This window comes from Clarias gariepinus, chromosome 2 (assembly GCF_024256425.1).
Source record: "Clarias gariepinus isolate MV-2021 ecotype Netherlands chromosome 2, CGAR_prim_01v2, whole genome shotgun sequence".
In the NCBI taxonomy this organism is placed as follows: domain Eukaryota; kingdom Metazoa; phylum Chordata; class Actinopteri; order Siluriformes; family Clariidae; genus Clarias; species Clarias gariepinus.
Genome location: NC_071101.1, coordinates 1967501 through 1985000, shown reverse-complemented (window position 1 = coordinate 1985000; position 17500 = coordinate 1967501). Strand labels below are relative to the sequence as shown.

The 17500-nt window shown below is 39.7% G+C and overlaps 2 protein-coding genes across 2 annotated transcripts; one reads left to right on the top strand and one right to left on the bottom strand.

Moving 5' to 3' along the window:
• Positions 1 to 137: 137 nt before the first annotated feature.
• Positions 138 to 4524, bottom strand: LOC128518064 (transcription termination factor 1b, mitochondrial). The gene is made up of 2 exons (XM_053491205.1): positions 4174 to 4524; positions 138 to 2285 (listed from the first exon to the last, which is right to left on the bottom strand). Exon 2 carries the CDS (start codon positions 2256 to 2258, stop codon positions 1101 to 1103), a length of 1158 nt encoding a protein of 385 aa, XP_053347180.1. The 5' UTR covers positions 2259 to 2285; positions 4174 to 4524; the 3' UTR covers positions 138 to 1100.
• Positions 4525 to 7698: 3174 nt separating this feature from the next.
• On the top strand, positions 7699 to 8787 carry LOC128518065 (4-galactosyl-N-acetylglucosaminide 3-alpha-L-fucosyltransferase 9-like). Its single transcript, XM_053491206.1, has one exon. The coding sequence runs from the start codon at positions 7699 to 7701 to the stop codon at positions 8785 to 8787; it is 1089 nt and encodes a 362-aa protein (XP_053347181.1).
• The last annotated feature ends 8713 nt before the right edge of the window (positions 8788 to 17500 follow it).

Below are 17500 nucleotides of genomic sequence, written 5' to 3'. Positions count from 1 at the left end.
CATTCAACAGGTACAACCGTCATTGAAGAAGCTAAACTGAACTAAATCCTCATCACTTTATGTTTTTATGTTAGACTTTTCTATAAATAATATGTAAATACAATAAAACAGAGACTGATTAATTAGTTCTTTAAAAAAATAACTTTAATTCCAAGACAATTTAATACTTTACATTATATCCTTCAGTGTTGTTTCACTTAGTACTCAGTATGTTTACTTCTTAAACGCCACAGAAAAATATTCCATAAATATAATTAAACATAAAAATTTCCTAATATAAATCACAATTTCCTGATAATTCAGGCACATGAGCTAGCATTCTAGCTCTAATTAACCTCCTTCCAGGTCACACAACTCCCTGATGCCATGTCAGTCCGATAACTTATTGTACGTATACATTTTTAATGTATATAAATAAAATGTATTTAAATTCTTGAGAGATGTTCCTCTTCTTCTTCCATAAGAGCTCAACCTGCGCTGGAGCTGGATGTAGGAACATGATGGATAAACGTGTTTTCAAACAAAAATTACCTGAACAATGTTAACAATAAGGATACAAGTAGTCTGATTGTTCTTGAAGAACATCCCGTTTCAGATTTACTCTTCTCTTTTGCGAAGGTTTTTCAATATACGTGTTTATTCACACACTCTACAGGAGGCATTAGTCGTGATATTGAAGAGGCTCCAGTTCATTCCAAAGTCAGTGGGGGGTTGAGTTCCATCTCAGGTTTCTGTGTAATACTTGAGTTCTTCCATATTCTTCCAACTTTGACACACCAGACTTTGTGGATCTCACAGAGGCATGGTCATGCTGGATAAGTGGTCAGGTCTCTTGGTTCTTGTAATTTGTGGTAACAGAAGAACCTAATATGGATAATGACATACTTTTGGCTCTATAGTATACCATACCTGGCAGATCACTGGCCCCCTTGGAGAACCATCAATAATCACAAATGCATGCTAGCAAACCTGCTTAGCACTTGAGCAAATTCAAAACCATCTACTAGACATGGTGGCTAAGTGTGAGAATCCCAGGTCGTGCCTCAAGGCTCACTCTTGGGACCCCCAGGTTTTTAAAGCCCTAGTCATCTGACACCCTCTTACACCCCAAGTTCTAGTAGTTTCTCCATTTTTGCTTTAAAACGCTTGTTGCTCAAATCCAGGACGCTGATTCCGTTCACACTGAAGTCATAACCGAGTTGGTTCAGCTCGTGCAGACGCTGCTTTAGAGTGGCGACGCTGTAGTCCAGCACTTTTGGCTTCTCTATGATGCTTCTGATGTCGATCCCATTTTCGATCAGGCAGTCCAGCTTCTGGTTCAACGTGTCTGAGGAGACGAAGAGTATGGGAGCGTAGTTCAGAATGAGCTCCCTCACTTGCACCTCGCTGCAACCCAGAGACTTGAGCTTCAGCTGCAGGTTTCTGAAGTTGGCCTTCATACTCTCATGCGACAGGTCGAGGATTTTGGCGCCGTGACTCTGCAGAAGCTTGAGCGCCTCCTCGTTACTGAGCTCCAGCACACTCAAGAGGAACTGGATGTTGGAACTGACGCGCTTCGTGCTCCGAATCAGGATATACACGTTCCTGGAAATGACGGTGCGGGCGAACTTTTCACTGTCGATACCGCCAAGGCTCATGCACACATTCTCCAGGAGCTCCACCATCATCCGGTTCAGAGCCAAAGAGTTCGAGAAGATCCTCGGTGCCATGGTTAGAAGACGGTGAAGATCTTTAGGCTTTATCCCCAATGAACTCAGGTAATGTATGTTCTTCTCCAGGTTGCCGTTATCGCTTGAGCGGAAGAACGACTCTGGAGAACGGTTTAGGATCTTGACAACCTCGGCATCGCTGTTGAAGATGCCGCGCCACAGACGCCAGCGCTCCTCCAGGTGTTCCTCCGATCTCGTTATGGCTCGTGGAAAACGGGAGATTATGCTGGCGATGATATCACGGCTCGCACCTTTATGTTCAAGGAAATAAATCAATCCTTGCTCGTTTGTTTGGATTTTGCGGAAAACGCCGGGTTGTCTGCGCCGCGCCATCTGCAGGTCCACGCCGAGCACGCTGAGGTTCTCCAACAATGACTTGTTCTCAGAACCTGAAGAAACAGACGAAGTGTCCGTTTTATCATCCGTTGAGTCAGTTTTTGTTTCATGATAGTTTGCTTTTGTAAAACTGAAGGATCTAAACACAATAACTGGTCGTGATAATCGGCTCCCGCGTGGCCAGAGTGAAAACAGGATCTGCCGCAAAGCCATGTGTCGTCACACCGCGGTTTAGCGACTCTGAAAAATAGAAATAATGCAAATGGTAATGTACGTTTAGGTTATAACATAAAAAACTTTTGTAGTTTTTTAGTAAGTCTGGTTGTGGTGTAGTTAGAGTGTAGTTTTGAAGGTTGTGTAGTTAGTAGAGATGGGAATCACCAGTCACCACCCAATGTGATATCACTATGAAAGTGTAGTTTTATAAGAAGCGTAATTACAGTATAGTTCTATAGGAAGCGTAATTAGAGTGATACTTCATTAGATATTTCAATAAAACTTGTCCCTACAGCCTAAACTTTACTTCTCTCGTGATTTACATATTTGTGTTACTTTTTTGCCATTCAGTGATAACCACGCCCATATCCCACGTGACCCACCTGACTTCACACACCAACACAAGATTAATCCCACTAAAGCCTTTCTGGCACCACAAATGTAATTAGACCTGTTAAAAATACTGTTAAATATTTGAGCATGTCTATTTGGACATGTGTGGCTAAGAGACGACAGCTAAACTTTTCCCACAGACTGTAGAGAGTGTCTAATGTGTGTAATAACTGACTACCAAGAGTTTTGTCTATTCATGGAAGAGTACTCTTTTCTAAAGCAGAAGGTTTTTCTCGTTTTGTTTACCCGGCCCTTTCTTTATATATTAAAGTTAACAATTGTAAAGTGGTAAATAAAATTTTATTCAATTTTTAAGTATTAGACTTTCATGATGTCAACCATGTGTTAAAGGTTAATTGGTTAAAAAAAAGTCTAATAAACCCTATGTTTTTATGTTGTTTTTTTAATACCATCTCACATTTTCAGCAAAATTAGTGGGTTAATATTTTTGCCGTCTTGTGATTTTTCTTCATGCAGATTAGCCTATTAAACTGTCTCAATTCCACCAGCAAGCTCTGTTAGCCTGGAACATCTGTCATGTCCATAATTTCTCTAAATACAGAGAGCTTTATTATGGAACAACGCTAATATTACCGTCCAAAGGAAGTCACTTTTTTCTTACCAAATTACATCTAAGAGGTATTGATCACATATCTTTGCTTCTATATGATTCAGGTTCTGTACTTGCATATGAACAATTTATAAACAAATTGATTCTTAAATTCCAATTAGAGAATATAAATCAGTGATTAATGCTATTAAGTTATATAAGTGGCTTATTACAACTTTATAAATCTCATCTTAGTTTGTGTGAGATAGTAACTACGCATGATAAACCAACAATTGGAGGTGTTCGCATCACTGATGGAAAATATAATAATAATAAACATATACGTCAAAGCATTCATAATTTAAACAAGAATGTTACGAAAAAGTACATTTTATTGGGCCTCAATAATTGATAATATCATAATAAAATTATGGCTCATTTCATATAAATTTCTTATTTCTAACACGGTTAAAGAAGTTTTATTCTGTAATCTTATAATTTTACACTAAAGGATTATCTATTTCGGTCACAGCAACAAATCACTTGAATACATCGTCAACTTTTATATTTTAATGGCTAAATTCTAAATTAATAAATGTATTTTTTTCTAAATCAGCTCCTTAAACTCCTTAAATCATAAGTCTAATGTTATTGTCTCAACATTCTAATTTAGCTGATGGAACACTGATTTTTTTTTTTTGCTATTTATTTTATTTAATTACTCCTTTTTAAAGTTATTTATTTGTCTGTTTACTTGTTAGTTTACTCTCTCTAGTGTTATTATTTACTTGTTTATTTTTTTTTTAAGGTTGCTTATATTGTATAACTTCTATTTACCTGTGGATAGTTATTTACATAATTCAGTCTTTTATACCTGAATCTTGTATCTTTTATATTTTTAATAGTGTAGTTGTAATGTTTTGTGATTTAATAAAATAATAATAATAGTTCAAGCCTTTCTGGACTTACCTCAGATCAGCTCCGGCTCCGTTCCAAACCCCGCCGTGCTCAGAGACTAGTGCACTAGATAAGAGTGTGTGATGTGCGTGCTAACACAGCGTGTGGAGTGCAGCTGTACAGGCAGGAGAGAGCTGTTTGGAACACACGCACTCGCTTAACTGAAACGTGACCCGGGTTAAAGGCTTAAACTAATTAAAAATGTACAAAAAAAAGCTTCATTATGTTCATTTCCGCTGAATCCATATTAGCATGAAGCTAGCTAGCTAATAAAGTAACCTAACCACTCGGACAGTTAGCATGCTAAGCTAACAGCTCCCGGTTACAAACGACTTCCTGTGCACGCGCGTCACGTAAAAACTGACGTCGTTTCAGCCTGCGGTGCTTAGTGCACTTCGGACTGAATGGGCGCGCGAGTTTGAGACTCGCCCTCCATCACTTCCGCTTTCTCAGTGTGTTAGAGATCCTGATGATGGCGCCCTCTGGCGTTGGGAGTACACAAGACACTAAGTAAATAACAAAACCAGATGGGAATTTTTTTTAAAAATAATATATAATTAAAAATTATAAGATCACAAAATAATCTTTAATAAAAAAACAACACTTAATTATATAATTAAAACTAAATTTATATTTTGAAAAATATACTCATATGTTACTTAAAATGAAAGGTATACTTAAATATAAGATGCTGTACAGGTAAAACACATATAATCATTAATGGGTATAGAGAATAAAATACATAAATATTTTTATATGTTAATAATATTTAAAAAAAAGTCACTAACTCTTATATTAAATTTTGCTTTGATTACGGCGTGGACTTATCAATAAACTTGTATAATGTCACAACATTTATTGTCACATTAATTTCTCTCCAAGATCTTGTGTTAATGATGTGAGAGTCGTAAAGTTTGTAAAGCCTTGTCTCAAAGATTCTCAGTGTGGTTTAGATCTGGACTCCGTGTGTGAAAATGATGTCCATCACTCTGGAATAGGCTCAGTCTGGACTCATCAGGTCACATGACCTTTGTACATCACTCCAAAGTCCAGTCTTTATGATCCCTAACAAACTGAAGACTTTGTTTTCTGATGAGTCTCACTGATAAGTGCTTCTCTCATGGACACATTCAGGATGTTTTTCCGTCCACTGTCCTTCCAGGTTTTATTAATAGTGTTTTAACGCAGGTCTTAACCCAGTGTTAGTAGTTTCAGTAATCTCCTTTAGTTGTTTTCTGACTCGGGTGTGTAAGAAATGAGGAGCTCCTCACTGCACCAGGCTGGGTTGAGTAACTTGTTTCTGCTGAACTGCATTAATCACTGCAGGAGTTACCGTCCACGCAGCAACCAAGTTTAACTCAACAATAAATCATAAATTTATTTTGGAAGATTGTAAATAACTTTTAAAACACGATAATGAATCTCATACCTCCAGGTTTAAGATCCGAAACCGGAAAGGTTTGAGTCTGGTGTAAGAGCTGCTGCGATAGTAATGAACACCTGTCCTCTTTATACGTACCTATACGTCACACACACACACACACACACACACACACACACACACAAGTTTCATACAGTTAAAGTCTATAAAGTGAAATTTGATACTTTTTTGCAAACTTGAACCGGTTTGTCTCATGCATGTGATTATACTATACATAATACACCCTTTATGCACACAGGCATACACACACACACACACACACACACTAATACACACACACTAAAATTTGCTCACTGAAAGAGCAGAGTGACTAAACCTGAGTGTAACAGACACTGCAGATCTGTACACACACACACACACACACAGAGCACTGAAACCCTGACTATCAGCCGAGTGAGGTAATCTGTCTGTCTGTCTGTCTATCTATCTATCTATGCAATTTCAGCATTAGTTGAATTTATCAAGTCATGTGACTGCCAGGTGCCAATATTTATTCACACCGAGTTCATTCTCAGAGTTCAGTAACATGCTGGACATGAACATGTCTAATTGGCATTTAAATAGTCGATATGAAGGTGTTTGTTAATACTGTACATTTATAATATAGAGTTATAAATTCAAATAAATTAGGAAATAAATGTTGTAACAATAATGTTGTAAAAATCCAAATAACTTTACAGATCTTCATTGTAAAGGGTTTAAACAATGTTTTCCATGCATGTTCAATTAACCATAATAAATTAATTAACATGCACCTGTGGAATGGTCGTTAAGACCTTAACAGCTTACAGAAAGTAGGCATTTAAGGTCACAGTTCTAAAAACGCAGGACACTAAAGAGACTTGTCTACCGACTGTGAAAAACACCCAAAGAAAGATGCCCAGGGTCCCTGCTCATCTGCGTGAACGTGCATTAGGCATGCTGCAGGGAGGCATGAGGACCGCTGATGTGGCTAGGGCAATAAATCGCCACGTCCGCACCGTGAGACGCCTAAGACGGCGCTACAGGGAGACAGGAAGGACGGCTGATCATCCTCGCAGTGGAAGACCACGTGTAACGACACCTGCACAGGATGGGTACATCCGAATATCACACCCGCGTGACAGGTACAGGATGGCCACAACAACTGGCCGAGTCACACCAGGAACACACAATCCCTCCATCAGTGCTCAGACTGTCCGCAATAGGCAGTCCATGAGGAGGAGATGCACTGCAGTACTTCAAGCAGCTGGTGGCCACCAGATACTGACTGGTACTTTAGATTTTGAGCCTCCCTTCATTCAGGGACACATTGGGAAACATTTTTAGTTTATGTCTTATGGTGTTGACTCTTTTAGTGTTCATACAAATATTTACACATTAAGTTTACTGAAAGTAAAAACAGTTGAAAGTCAGAGGACGTTTCTTTTTTTGCTGAGTATATAATTAAAAATATTTTTTTCTTGTTTTAAATTTAAGTTATTTATTATTTAAATACACATATAGTAAACCCAGAGTTTATGCTTTTTTAATAAGGAATAATATTTAAATATTTTTTTCACACAGGAAACATTTTTACAATTTTTTTTTTATATGAAATGAGATTCAGTAATTAAATACTATTTTAACTCCTATATTAATTATGAAATACTATATTAATAGTAAATAAATACTATATTTATTACTATACTAATTAGGAAATAATTAATTAATTAATAGAAATGCTAAATTCAAATTTTTCAAGTTTAAATTCAAATGTTATTTGTCAGATACACAGTCATACACAGTACGATATGCAGTGAAATGCTTAGACAACTGCTGGTGACCTTAAAATAAAAGACTAAAGAATAGGAAATAAATATAAAAAAAATGAAAAACAGAAGAAATTTTAACTAGGAAAGAAAAAAATAAAATATAAAATCAAAATAAAATAACATAACTGTACAGTACAAAATATACAATATAAGAAAAATATAAAAAAAAGAAAAATATGAGACAGCTGTACAGCTATACAGAATATACTTATTCAGCTATACAGAATTAATTAATAGCATTATTATTACCCATAATTCCAAGTAATTAGTGTTGGTGTATTACCTCCCCCTCAGGAGTACATGATGAAGTCCGAGCGTCCGCTGGGACGCCGCACGCTTCTCCTGGTGCTCGTCGCGCTGCTCTGCTCCGAGGGATTATTCTACGCTCTGTACACGCCGTCCGCACAGACGCCTCGGTGTAGCGATGGAACGTCCAACTGCAACCATTCTAAAGACGACAAATCTCCAGCCGGGAGGAGAACGCCGGACCGCAGCACCGTGGTTTTGATTTGGCGGTGGCCGTATGGGCATCGGGCCGGGCTCCAGTCCTGCTCCAAGCTGTTCCAGATCATCGGCTGTCGTTTAACAGCCGACCGGCGCGAGTACGACAAAGCAGATGGGGTGATGTTTCACCACAAAGACGTCCAGGGTAATCTCTCGGAGCTGCTGAGGATGAGGAGACCACCGCTGCAGAAGTGGGTCTGGATGAACATGGAGTCTCCGGGGAACTCCAGGAGACGAGCTCATCTGGACGGGTTGTTCAACCTGACGGCGAGCTACCGCAGAGACTCGGACGTCTGGGTTTCTTACGAGAGAATCGTGGAAGCATCTGAGGATCGTCAAAAAGCTTTTAAAATCCCACCGAAGGACAAGTTAGTGTGCTGGATCGTCACCCACTGGAACATGCGCTTCAGACGAGTCCAATATTATCGAGAACTTAGCAAACACCTCACAGTACACACCTACGGCGGGGCGTTTGAAAGGCCACTGGGTCTACAGGAGTATCACAGCGTCATGTCCAGCTGTAAGTTCTACCTCTCCTTCGAGAACTCCATCCACAAAGACTACATCACCGAGAAGCTCTTTAATCCCATGAGAGTCGGCGCGGTTCCTGTGGTGCTCGGTCCGCCCAGGGAGAACTACGAGGAGCTCGTTCCAGCGGGTTCCTTCATTCATGTGGATGATTTCAAATCTCCTCAGGAACTGGCAGAACATCTCGTGTTCCTGGACCAGAACCAGGACGCGTATGAGCGGTTCTTTAGATGGAGGCAACACTTCACCGCTGAGCGTTCACACTTAAGTCTGGAGCACGCTTGTCGTATCTGTGATCATATAAAACGTCACAAAGTGTACACAGTCGTCAAAAGTCTCAGTAAGTGGTTCTGGGGTTAGCAAGCGGGTAGCTACCGTGAGGTGAATGAAAAAGTTTGATATTAAAAAGACAATACAATAAATATTTCATGATTGTGATTTTTTTCAGGTGTTTGTATGCACGATGGCGCATCTCTCACAGCTGCACTGATATTTAGCACAACAGCACGACCTTGAGTGTGATATCGATATTTAACCAGTTATTTAGCTCCGCCCACAAATATCCTTTTATATCTAACGCATATCCTTCAGATATGTAACTAACTAACCGCGACTTGCGGAGCTGGCTGGTGAGAGTGGTGTTAAACTCCTAGCGGTACTCTGTAGTCAGAAGGTGATGAGAATAAACCATGGAGGTGGTGGACAGTCCTACTCTATATTTACACTTATTACACTTTAGAATATCAGCTCCGTTAATTTCAGGGTTCTGGGGTCCAATCCCAGATAGTGCTAAATGGAAATCTAGTGCACTATGTAGGGTGTACAGTTCCACGCTCCGAGTAGTGCCCTTGATCAGGGGTTAGAGAGGGATTTGGGATTCAGCCTTGTGTTAGACGCTAGTTAGCTTTGTAGCTAAGCATTAGCCGTGAACAGAACAACGCGGACGGTTCAGAGGCGACTCAGAAGGACTTAGAAGTGATTAGTGCAGAGACGGCGTGTTGTTTAAGACGCCATAACGTTATCAGATGTGTGTTCTTACTGAAAGTGCTTCTGTGACTGGGTGTGAATGTGGGTTTAGTCAGACAGCTGCTCTCTCCTCAGTACTGCAGACCGTACAGACCTACTCTCACCCACGCTGAGACACACAGTTAGTGTCATTAACCACTGGACAACACCTGGGACACGCCCACTCATACACAGAGTTACACCTCACAGTGCTGTTACTGTCTGTTATCAGCACTCAGAAAATAACGCCTCTCGGCCAATCAGATTACTCGCTCAGAACTAATATTATTATATTATTATATATATTATGTGTATAATATTATTTGTATTATTACAAACCCGATTCCAAAAAAGTTGGGACACGGTACAAATTGTGAATAAAAACAGAATGCAATGATGTGGAAGTTCCAAATTTCAATATTTTATTCAGACCACAACATAGATGACACATCAAATGTTTAAACTGAGAAAATGTATCTTTTTAAGGGAAAAATAAGTTGATTTTAAATTTCATGGCATCAACACATCTCCAAAAAGTTGGACAAGGCCATGTTTACCCCTGTGTGGAATCGCCTCTTCTTTTTATAACCGTCTGCAAACGTCTAGGGACTGAGGAGACAAGTTGGTCAGGTTTAGGAATAGGAATGTTGTCTCATTCTTGTCTAATACAGGCTTCTAGTTGTTCGACTGTCTCAGGTCTTCTTTGTCGCATCTTCCTCTTTATGATGCACCAAATGTTTTCTATGGATGAAAGATCTGGACTGCAGACTGGCCATTTCAGTACCCGGATCCTTCTCCTACGCAGCCATGATGTTGTAATTGATGCAGAATGTGGTCTGGCATTGTCATGTTGGAAAATGCAAGGTCTTCCCTGAAAGACACAACATCTGGATGGGAGCATATGTTGTTCTAGTACTTGGATACACCTTTCAGCATTGATGGTTCCCTTCCAGATGTGTAAGCTGCCCATGCCACATACACTCATGCAACCCCAGATCATCAGAGATGCAGGCTTCTGAACTGAGAGCTGTCCTCTTTAGTCCAGATGACATGGCGTCCCAGTAGCATTCCTGTATGTGATGTAGTGCCGTCTAAGGGCCTGAAGATCACGGGCATTCAGTGTGGTCTTCCGACCTTGTCCCTTACGCATAGAGATTGTTCCAGATTCTTTGAATTTTCGGATGATATTAATTCAATTCAATTCAATTTTATTTGTATAGCGCTTTTAGCAATTTTCATTGCCGCAAAGCAGCTTTACATAGTCAAAAGAATTATTTAAGTTTGTATGAAATGTGTATTTGTATGAATCAAAATGGTCAGTTTGTCCCTGGTGAGCAAGCCGAGGGCGACAGTGGCAAGGAAAAACTCCCTGAGATGGTAATAGGAAGAAACCTTGAGAGGAACCAGACTCAACAGGGAACCCATCCTCATCTGGGTGAAACAGAAAGCAGTAAATGATCTGCATTTATACAGTGTGTAGGGTGGGAGGCAGTTCAGCTATAATAGCTGATGTTAATTGATGTTAATATGGAGTCCAGGTAGTTATTGAAGACCCAGGTAGACTTGTAAGAAGTTCCAGTCATGAACTATCGAACTGTCAAGTCCCCAGAGAAACAGTTGCCAACACCAGTCAAGGCCAGAACCGTCTTCTAGGTAGAGAGAATCATTCCCAGACACCAGACGCATCCCAGAGAGACACACGGGGCATCCATGTGACGAGATCTTCAGCCAGAAGCGGGGCACCAGGATGGGTCAGACAGGTCCGGAGGGAAGAGGGAGTCTGGATCACTGGCAGCTCGGAAACGACATGTGTAGCTCGACAGAGAGAGAGAAAGAGTAAAAGGGGGAGACAGGAGGAGAGAGGAAAAAGAAAGAGGGGGGGAAAGAGAAGAAGAAGAGAGATGGCAGTTAGGTATGGTCACAGTCACACAATGTATAATGTGAATGTATATTAACTGTAGAGTGCAAGCAGAGACTCCGGCAGGACTAACTATGACATCATAACTAAAAGGGAGAGCCAGAAGGAAACACAAACATGAGGGCTTCCTGACATGTAAAGCAAACAATCACCTCACCCTCAGCAAACCTGAGTGATCAATGAGAGTGAGGAAGACAGCATCCAAACATACCAGTTCACCATAATACTCTACGTCCATGAGTCCCCCAGATCTGCTCCTTTACCTAAGGCAAATCTATTTATAAAAATGCTCGGCTAAATAAATAGGTTTTTAGCCTGGACTTAAACACTGAGACTGTGTCTGAGTCCCGAACACTAATTGGAAGACTATTCCATAACTTTGGGGCTTTGTAAGAAAAAGCTCTGCCCCCAGCTGTATTTTTCATAATACGCGGTACTGACAAGCAGCCTGCATCCTTTGATCGAAGTAGGCGTGGCGGATCGTAAGACACTAGCAGTTCGCTCAGGTACTGCGGCGCGAGACCATTTAATGCTTTATAGGTCAAGAGTAGTATTTTAAAATCAATGTGAAATTTCACAGGGAGCCAATGGAGTGAAGATAAGATAGGGGTGATGTGCTCATATCTTCTGGTTCTGGTGAGGACTCTCGCTGCTGCATTCTGGACTAGCTGAAGCTTATTTATGCATCTAGCTGAACAACCAGACAGTAAGGCATTACAATAGTCCAACCTAGAGGTGATAAAAGCATGAACTAGTTTTTCTGCGTCGTTTAGCGACAATAAATTTCTTATTCTGGCAATATTTCTGAGGTGAAGGAATGCTATCCTGGTAATATTATCTACATGTGCTTCAAATGAAAGGCTGGAATCAATAATCACACCAAGGTCTTTCACTGTTGCATTTGATGGAACAGAAAGGCCATCTAAAGTTACGGTGTGATCTAAAATTTTACTCCTAGCTGTATGCGGTCCTATGACTAGAACTTCTGTCTTATCCGGATTTAGCAGAAGGAAGTTAATTAGCATCCAATTTCTTATGTCCTGCACACATTGCTCAATTTTAGTAAGCTGTTTTTTCTCATCAGGTTTTGCTGAGACATATAACTGTGTATCGTCAGCATAACAATGAAAACTAATACCATGCTTACGGATTATGTTGCCCAGAGGAAGCATGTAAAGGGAAAAAAGCAGTGGACCTAAAACTGAACCCTGCGGAACGCCAAACTCCATTAGAGAACATGCAGAATAATCACCATTTAAGTCTACATACTGATAACGATGGGTCAGATAGGATCTGAGCCAGGAGAGGGCTGTACCCTTAATTCCCACTACATTTTCTAATCTGTGAAGAAGAATAGCGTGATCAACAGTGTCAAAAGCTGCACTGAGGTCGAGTTATACAAGCATAGTTACACAACCCTGATCAGAGGCCAATAGAATGTCATTTACTACTTTAACGAGCGCTGTCTCTGTACTGTGATAAGGCCTAAATCCTGACTGATACAGTTCATGTATGCCATTTCTATGTATATATGAGCATAGCTGCTCCGCTACTATCTTTTCCAGGATCTTAGAGATAAAGGGGAGGTTTGATATTGGTCTGTAACTGGACAGCTGACAGGGGTCGAGGTCAGGTTTCTTAATTATTGGTTTAATAACTGCTAATTTAAAAGATTTTGGAGCATACTCAATGCTGAGTGAAGAATTAATTATTCTCAACAGGGGTTCTATTATTGCTGGTACTATCTGTTTAAGAAAATGTGTCGGTACAGGATCTAATATACAGGTTGATGAATTTGAAGAAGAGATGAGTGAAATTAGTTCATTCTCTTCAAGGGGAGTAAAGTATTCTAGGTTCTGATCTGACATGGCTAGATTAACATCTGCATCAATTACATTGTTCGGTTTCAAAACCTCAATTTTATGCCTAATATTTACAATTTTATTATTAAAAAAGTTCATGAAGTCCTCACTATTGCATGATGTTGTTGTGGAGATTTCTGCAGTGGTCTTATTTCTGGTTAATTTGGCTACAGCATTAAATAAGAATCTAGAATTATTTTTGTTATTTTCTATAAGAGTGGAGAGATATGTTGATCTAGCTACACTAAAAGCTTTTCTATAGTTCAGGATGCTCTCCTTCCATGCTATTTGAAATACTAGTAATTTAGTTTGACGCCATTTACGTTCTAATTTCCGAGCGGTCTGTTTTAAAGTGCGCGTGTGATCGTTATACCAGGGAGCAAGTTTTTTATCTCTAATAATTTTTCTTTTGACTGGAGCTACATTATCTAGGGTATAGCGAAATGTCGACTCTAAATATTCAGTCGCCTGATCGAGTTCTGTGGGCTCAGACGGTGATCTAATCGAAGTTGGGAACTCTGGGAGATTACTGATAAAACTCTGTTTGGTAGTTGATGTAAATGTACGTTTCATACGGTAGCGCGGCGCTGTGCGTACATTATTATTGTGACACACTTGAATTGAGACAAGATAGTGATCTGAGATAACTTCAGATAGTGGTATTGTGAATAAATTTCTTATACTTAATCCGAATAATATTATTAAATCTAAAGTGTGACCTGCTTTATGAGTGGGTCCTACTACACACTGATTTACTCCTACCGAGTCCAGTATAGACATAAATGCAGTTCTCAGAGGGTCTTCTGGGTTTTCAAAATAAATATTAAAATCCCCAACAATTAACACTTTGTCTACAAAAACGACTAGGTTTGAGAGGAAATCTGCAAATTCACTAAGAAATTCCGAGTACGGCCCTGGAGGTCTGTAAATGACAATTAGCGGGATCGACTGAGCTGACTTAATATAGTTAAATACACTTATGTTACTATAAAGAATTTCAAATGAATTAAATTTGTGTCTGTGTTTTTGTACAATAGTCAGATTATCATTGTGAATAACTGCGACGCCTCCTCCTCTACCAGTTAACCGAGGCTGGTGTATGTAGCTGTATCCAGGAGGACTAGCTTCATTTAGAGCTACATACTCGTCCTGTTTAATCCAGGTTTCTGTTAAACAGAGTATATCAAACTCCTGATCTGTGATAATTTCATTAACTATAACTGCTTTAGATGCGAGAGATCTAATATTTAACAGTCCTAGCTTCAGATCAGAGGTGCCGGCTGCGCATTCAGTCTGATCCAAGTTTGTGGTCTTTATGCTAATTAAATTACTAAAACAGACTTTCTGAGTCTTTCTAAATTTGATTGTAGCTCGGGGAACAGACACAGTCTCAATAGAGTGAACCCTGAGTGACGACTCTATGCAGCTAGCAGACGGTTGGTTTAGCCTGTCTGTCTGCTCCCTGGCCTGGGCTCTGGATTGTCACCGATTAACTAGGCCTCTTCTGAGACTATGAGCTATACTACAAGAAATGAGAGCAGCACCTTCCCGAGTGGGATGGACACCGTCCCGCCCTAACAGGCCAGCTTTGCCCTCAAAGGTCTTCCAATTATCAATAAAGCCCACGTTGTTTTCGGAGCACCACCTGGACATCCAGCGGTTCAGCGACCATAACCTGCTGTAAGTTATGTCACCACGTCTCATTGGGATGGGACCAGAGCATATTACTCCATCGGACATCGCCTTCGCTAATTTAAACACCTCTATAAAGTTATTCTTACTAACCTATTATGCTTGTAGATGATGATAAGTTCAAACTCTTTGCAATTTTTCTCTAAGAAACTCCTTTCTGATATGGAGCCAATATTTTTTGCCGCAGCGTTGGGGGAATTGGTGATCCTCTGCCCATATTGACTTCTGAGAGACACTGCCACTCTAAGAGGCTCTTTTTTTACCCATTCATGTTGCTAATTGATCTAATAAGTTGCAAATTGGTCCACCAGCTGATTCTTATATGTACATTTAACTTTTCCGGCCTCTTGTTGCTACGCGTCCCAACTTTTTGGGAATGTGTAGCTCTCATGAAATGCAAAATTAGCCGATATTTGGCCTGACACTTCAAAATGTGTCACTTTCAACATTTGTCTTAATTACCTCATTAAGTGAACAGTGAGTATTTAAAAATAGTTTTTTAATACTTAGTTTATAATAATGCAAATAATGCTCATGCAAACTCGCATTCAGAAATAGATTGTGTGAATAGTAAATAATTTGATATATTAATTATATTGAGGGTGAACTGGTTGGTGTGTGTGTGTGTGTGTCTGTGATTTAGTTCAGTTTTTTTATATCCATCCACTCAGTGACCAATAGTATCTGCACCCCTGCCTTTGTCATCACACCCAAATGTGGATCTTCCCCCAAATCTGAAAACACTCTGTATGCTATAGTATTACACTAACTCATGTTAATGGAGCTCCATGGAGACATGAAGGTTATGTTAGTGTGTGTGTGTGAAAGATCTCAAGTGTCCTGCACAGAGCCCTGACTGAACTGGAATGAACTGGAGCTTCCTCGACATCCCAGTATCAGCTCCTGAGCTCACTAATGCTCAGTGTGTTAATGAGCACAAATCCACACACGCACGCACGCATGCACACACATACACGCTCCGATATCTAGCGTACGGCCTTCAAAGAAGACTGCAATGGAGCACATTACATACGTATATGTATGTGTGATGGTCTGGGGTGCTTATACTTTTGGTTGTTTGTTATACTAGTGTTGTTGACGGTTAAAGAGTTTGTATAAATGGTTAAAAGGTTAAATCTAAAAAGAATCTGCTGATCTTTAATGTAATCAGTGATATTATTATTATGATTATTATGATTATGATTATTATTATGATTATTATTATTATTATTTGAGGTTGAAGTCCACGTACATGTCTGTGTGTCTCTCTGTACAGCAGAACTCTCTGTCTAACTTATTAATACAAAGAAATCCCATTCTGTAAGGTTGAGTATCTTACGCCTTGTTTACACTAAGTTGTCCTTCTTTGGTGGTCAGACAAATACACTCCCTGTTCGGTAATCGGAGAGTGAATCACAGATGAGAAATGGAAAAAGTAGATAAAAGGATAAAGATGAAGATTTGTCTTAAAACCACTCCAGCGTGTTAAAATTCACTTATACCACTTCAGCGCTGTTATTTCAGCCAAAGTGAAAATATGAACTAATCCCAGTCAAAATATTCACTTTATCTTTTCTAATTAATATCTATTGGTGTTTGTTTACATACTAAAAGTAGCGCATTAGTAGATTATTATATCCGACAGGTGGGTAGTAATGAGTTACATTCACTTGAGTATCTTTTTGAACTAAATGTACATCTATGAGTAGCTTTACTGCACCTCACTTTTACTTGTACTTGATTAGATTAGTGAAGAATAAACATTACTCTTACTACACTCCACTATACTCCACTCCATTATACTCAACTCCACTTCACTACACCTCACTATACTCCACTCTATTATACTCCACTACTCAACTTCACTCCACTATACTCCACTGAACTCCACTCCACTATACTCCACTCTACTATACTCAACTCCACTATACTCCACTACACTTCACTATACTCTACCACATTATACTTCACTACACTCCAACATACTACACTATACTCTACTATGCTCAACTCCACTACACAACACTATACTACACTCCACTTTACTTTACTCCACTGCATTCTACTATACTCCACTCTACTCCACTATACTCAACTCCACTTCACTACACCGACTATACTCCACTCCACTAGACTCCACACCACTACACCCTAATATACTCCACTATACTTCACTCTATTATACTCAACTCCACTTCACTACATCTCACTATACTCCACTCCATTATACTCCACTACACTCTACTGTAATCAACTCCACTACACCTCACTATACTCCACTCTATTATACTCCACTGCACTCTACTATACTCAACTCCACGTCACTACACCTCACTATACTCCACTAGACTCCACTACTCAACTTCACTCCACTATACTCCACTGAACTCCACTCCACTATACTTCACTCCACTATACTCCACTCTACTATACTCCACTACACTCTACTCCATTATACTTCACTACACTCCACCATACTACACTACACTCTACTATGCTCAACTCCACTACACAACTTCACTCCACTAGACTCCACACCACTACACCCTAATATACTCCACTATACTCCACTCTATTATACTCAACTCCACTTCAC

Coding starts and splice junctions, on each gene's coding strand:
- LOC128518064 (XM_053491205.1), bottom strand. CDS start 2,258: ATGGCTTTGCGGCAGATCCTGTTTTCACTCTGGCCACGCGGGAGCCGA.
- LOC128518065 (XM_053491206.1), top strand. CDS start 7,699: ATGAAGTCCGAGCGTCCGCTGGGACGCCGCACGCTTCTCCTGGTGCTC.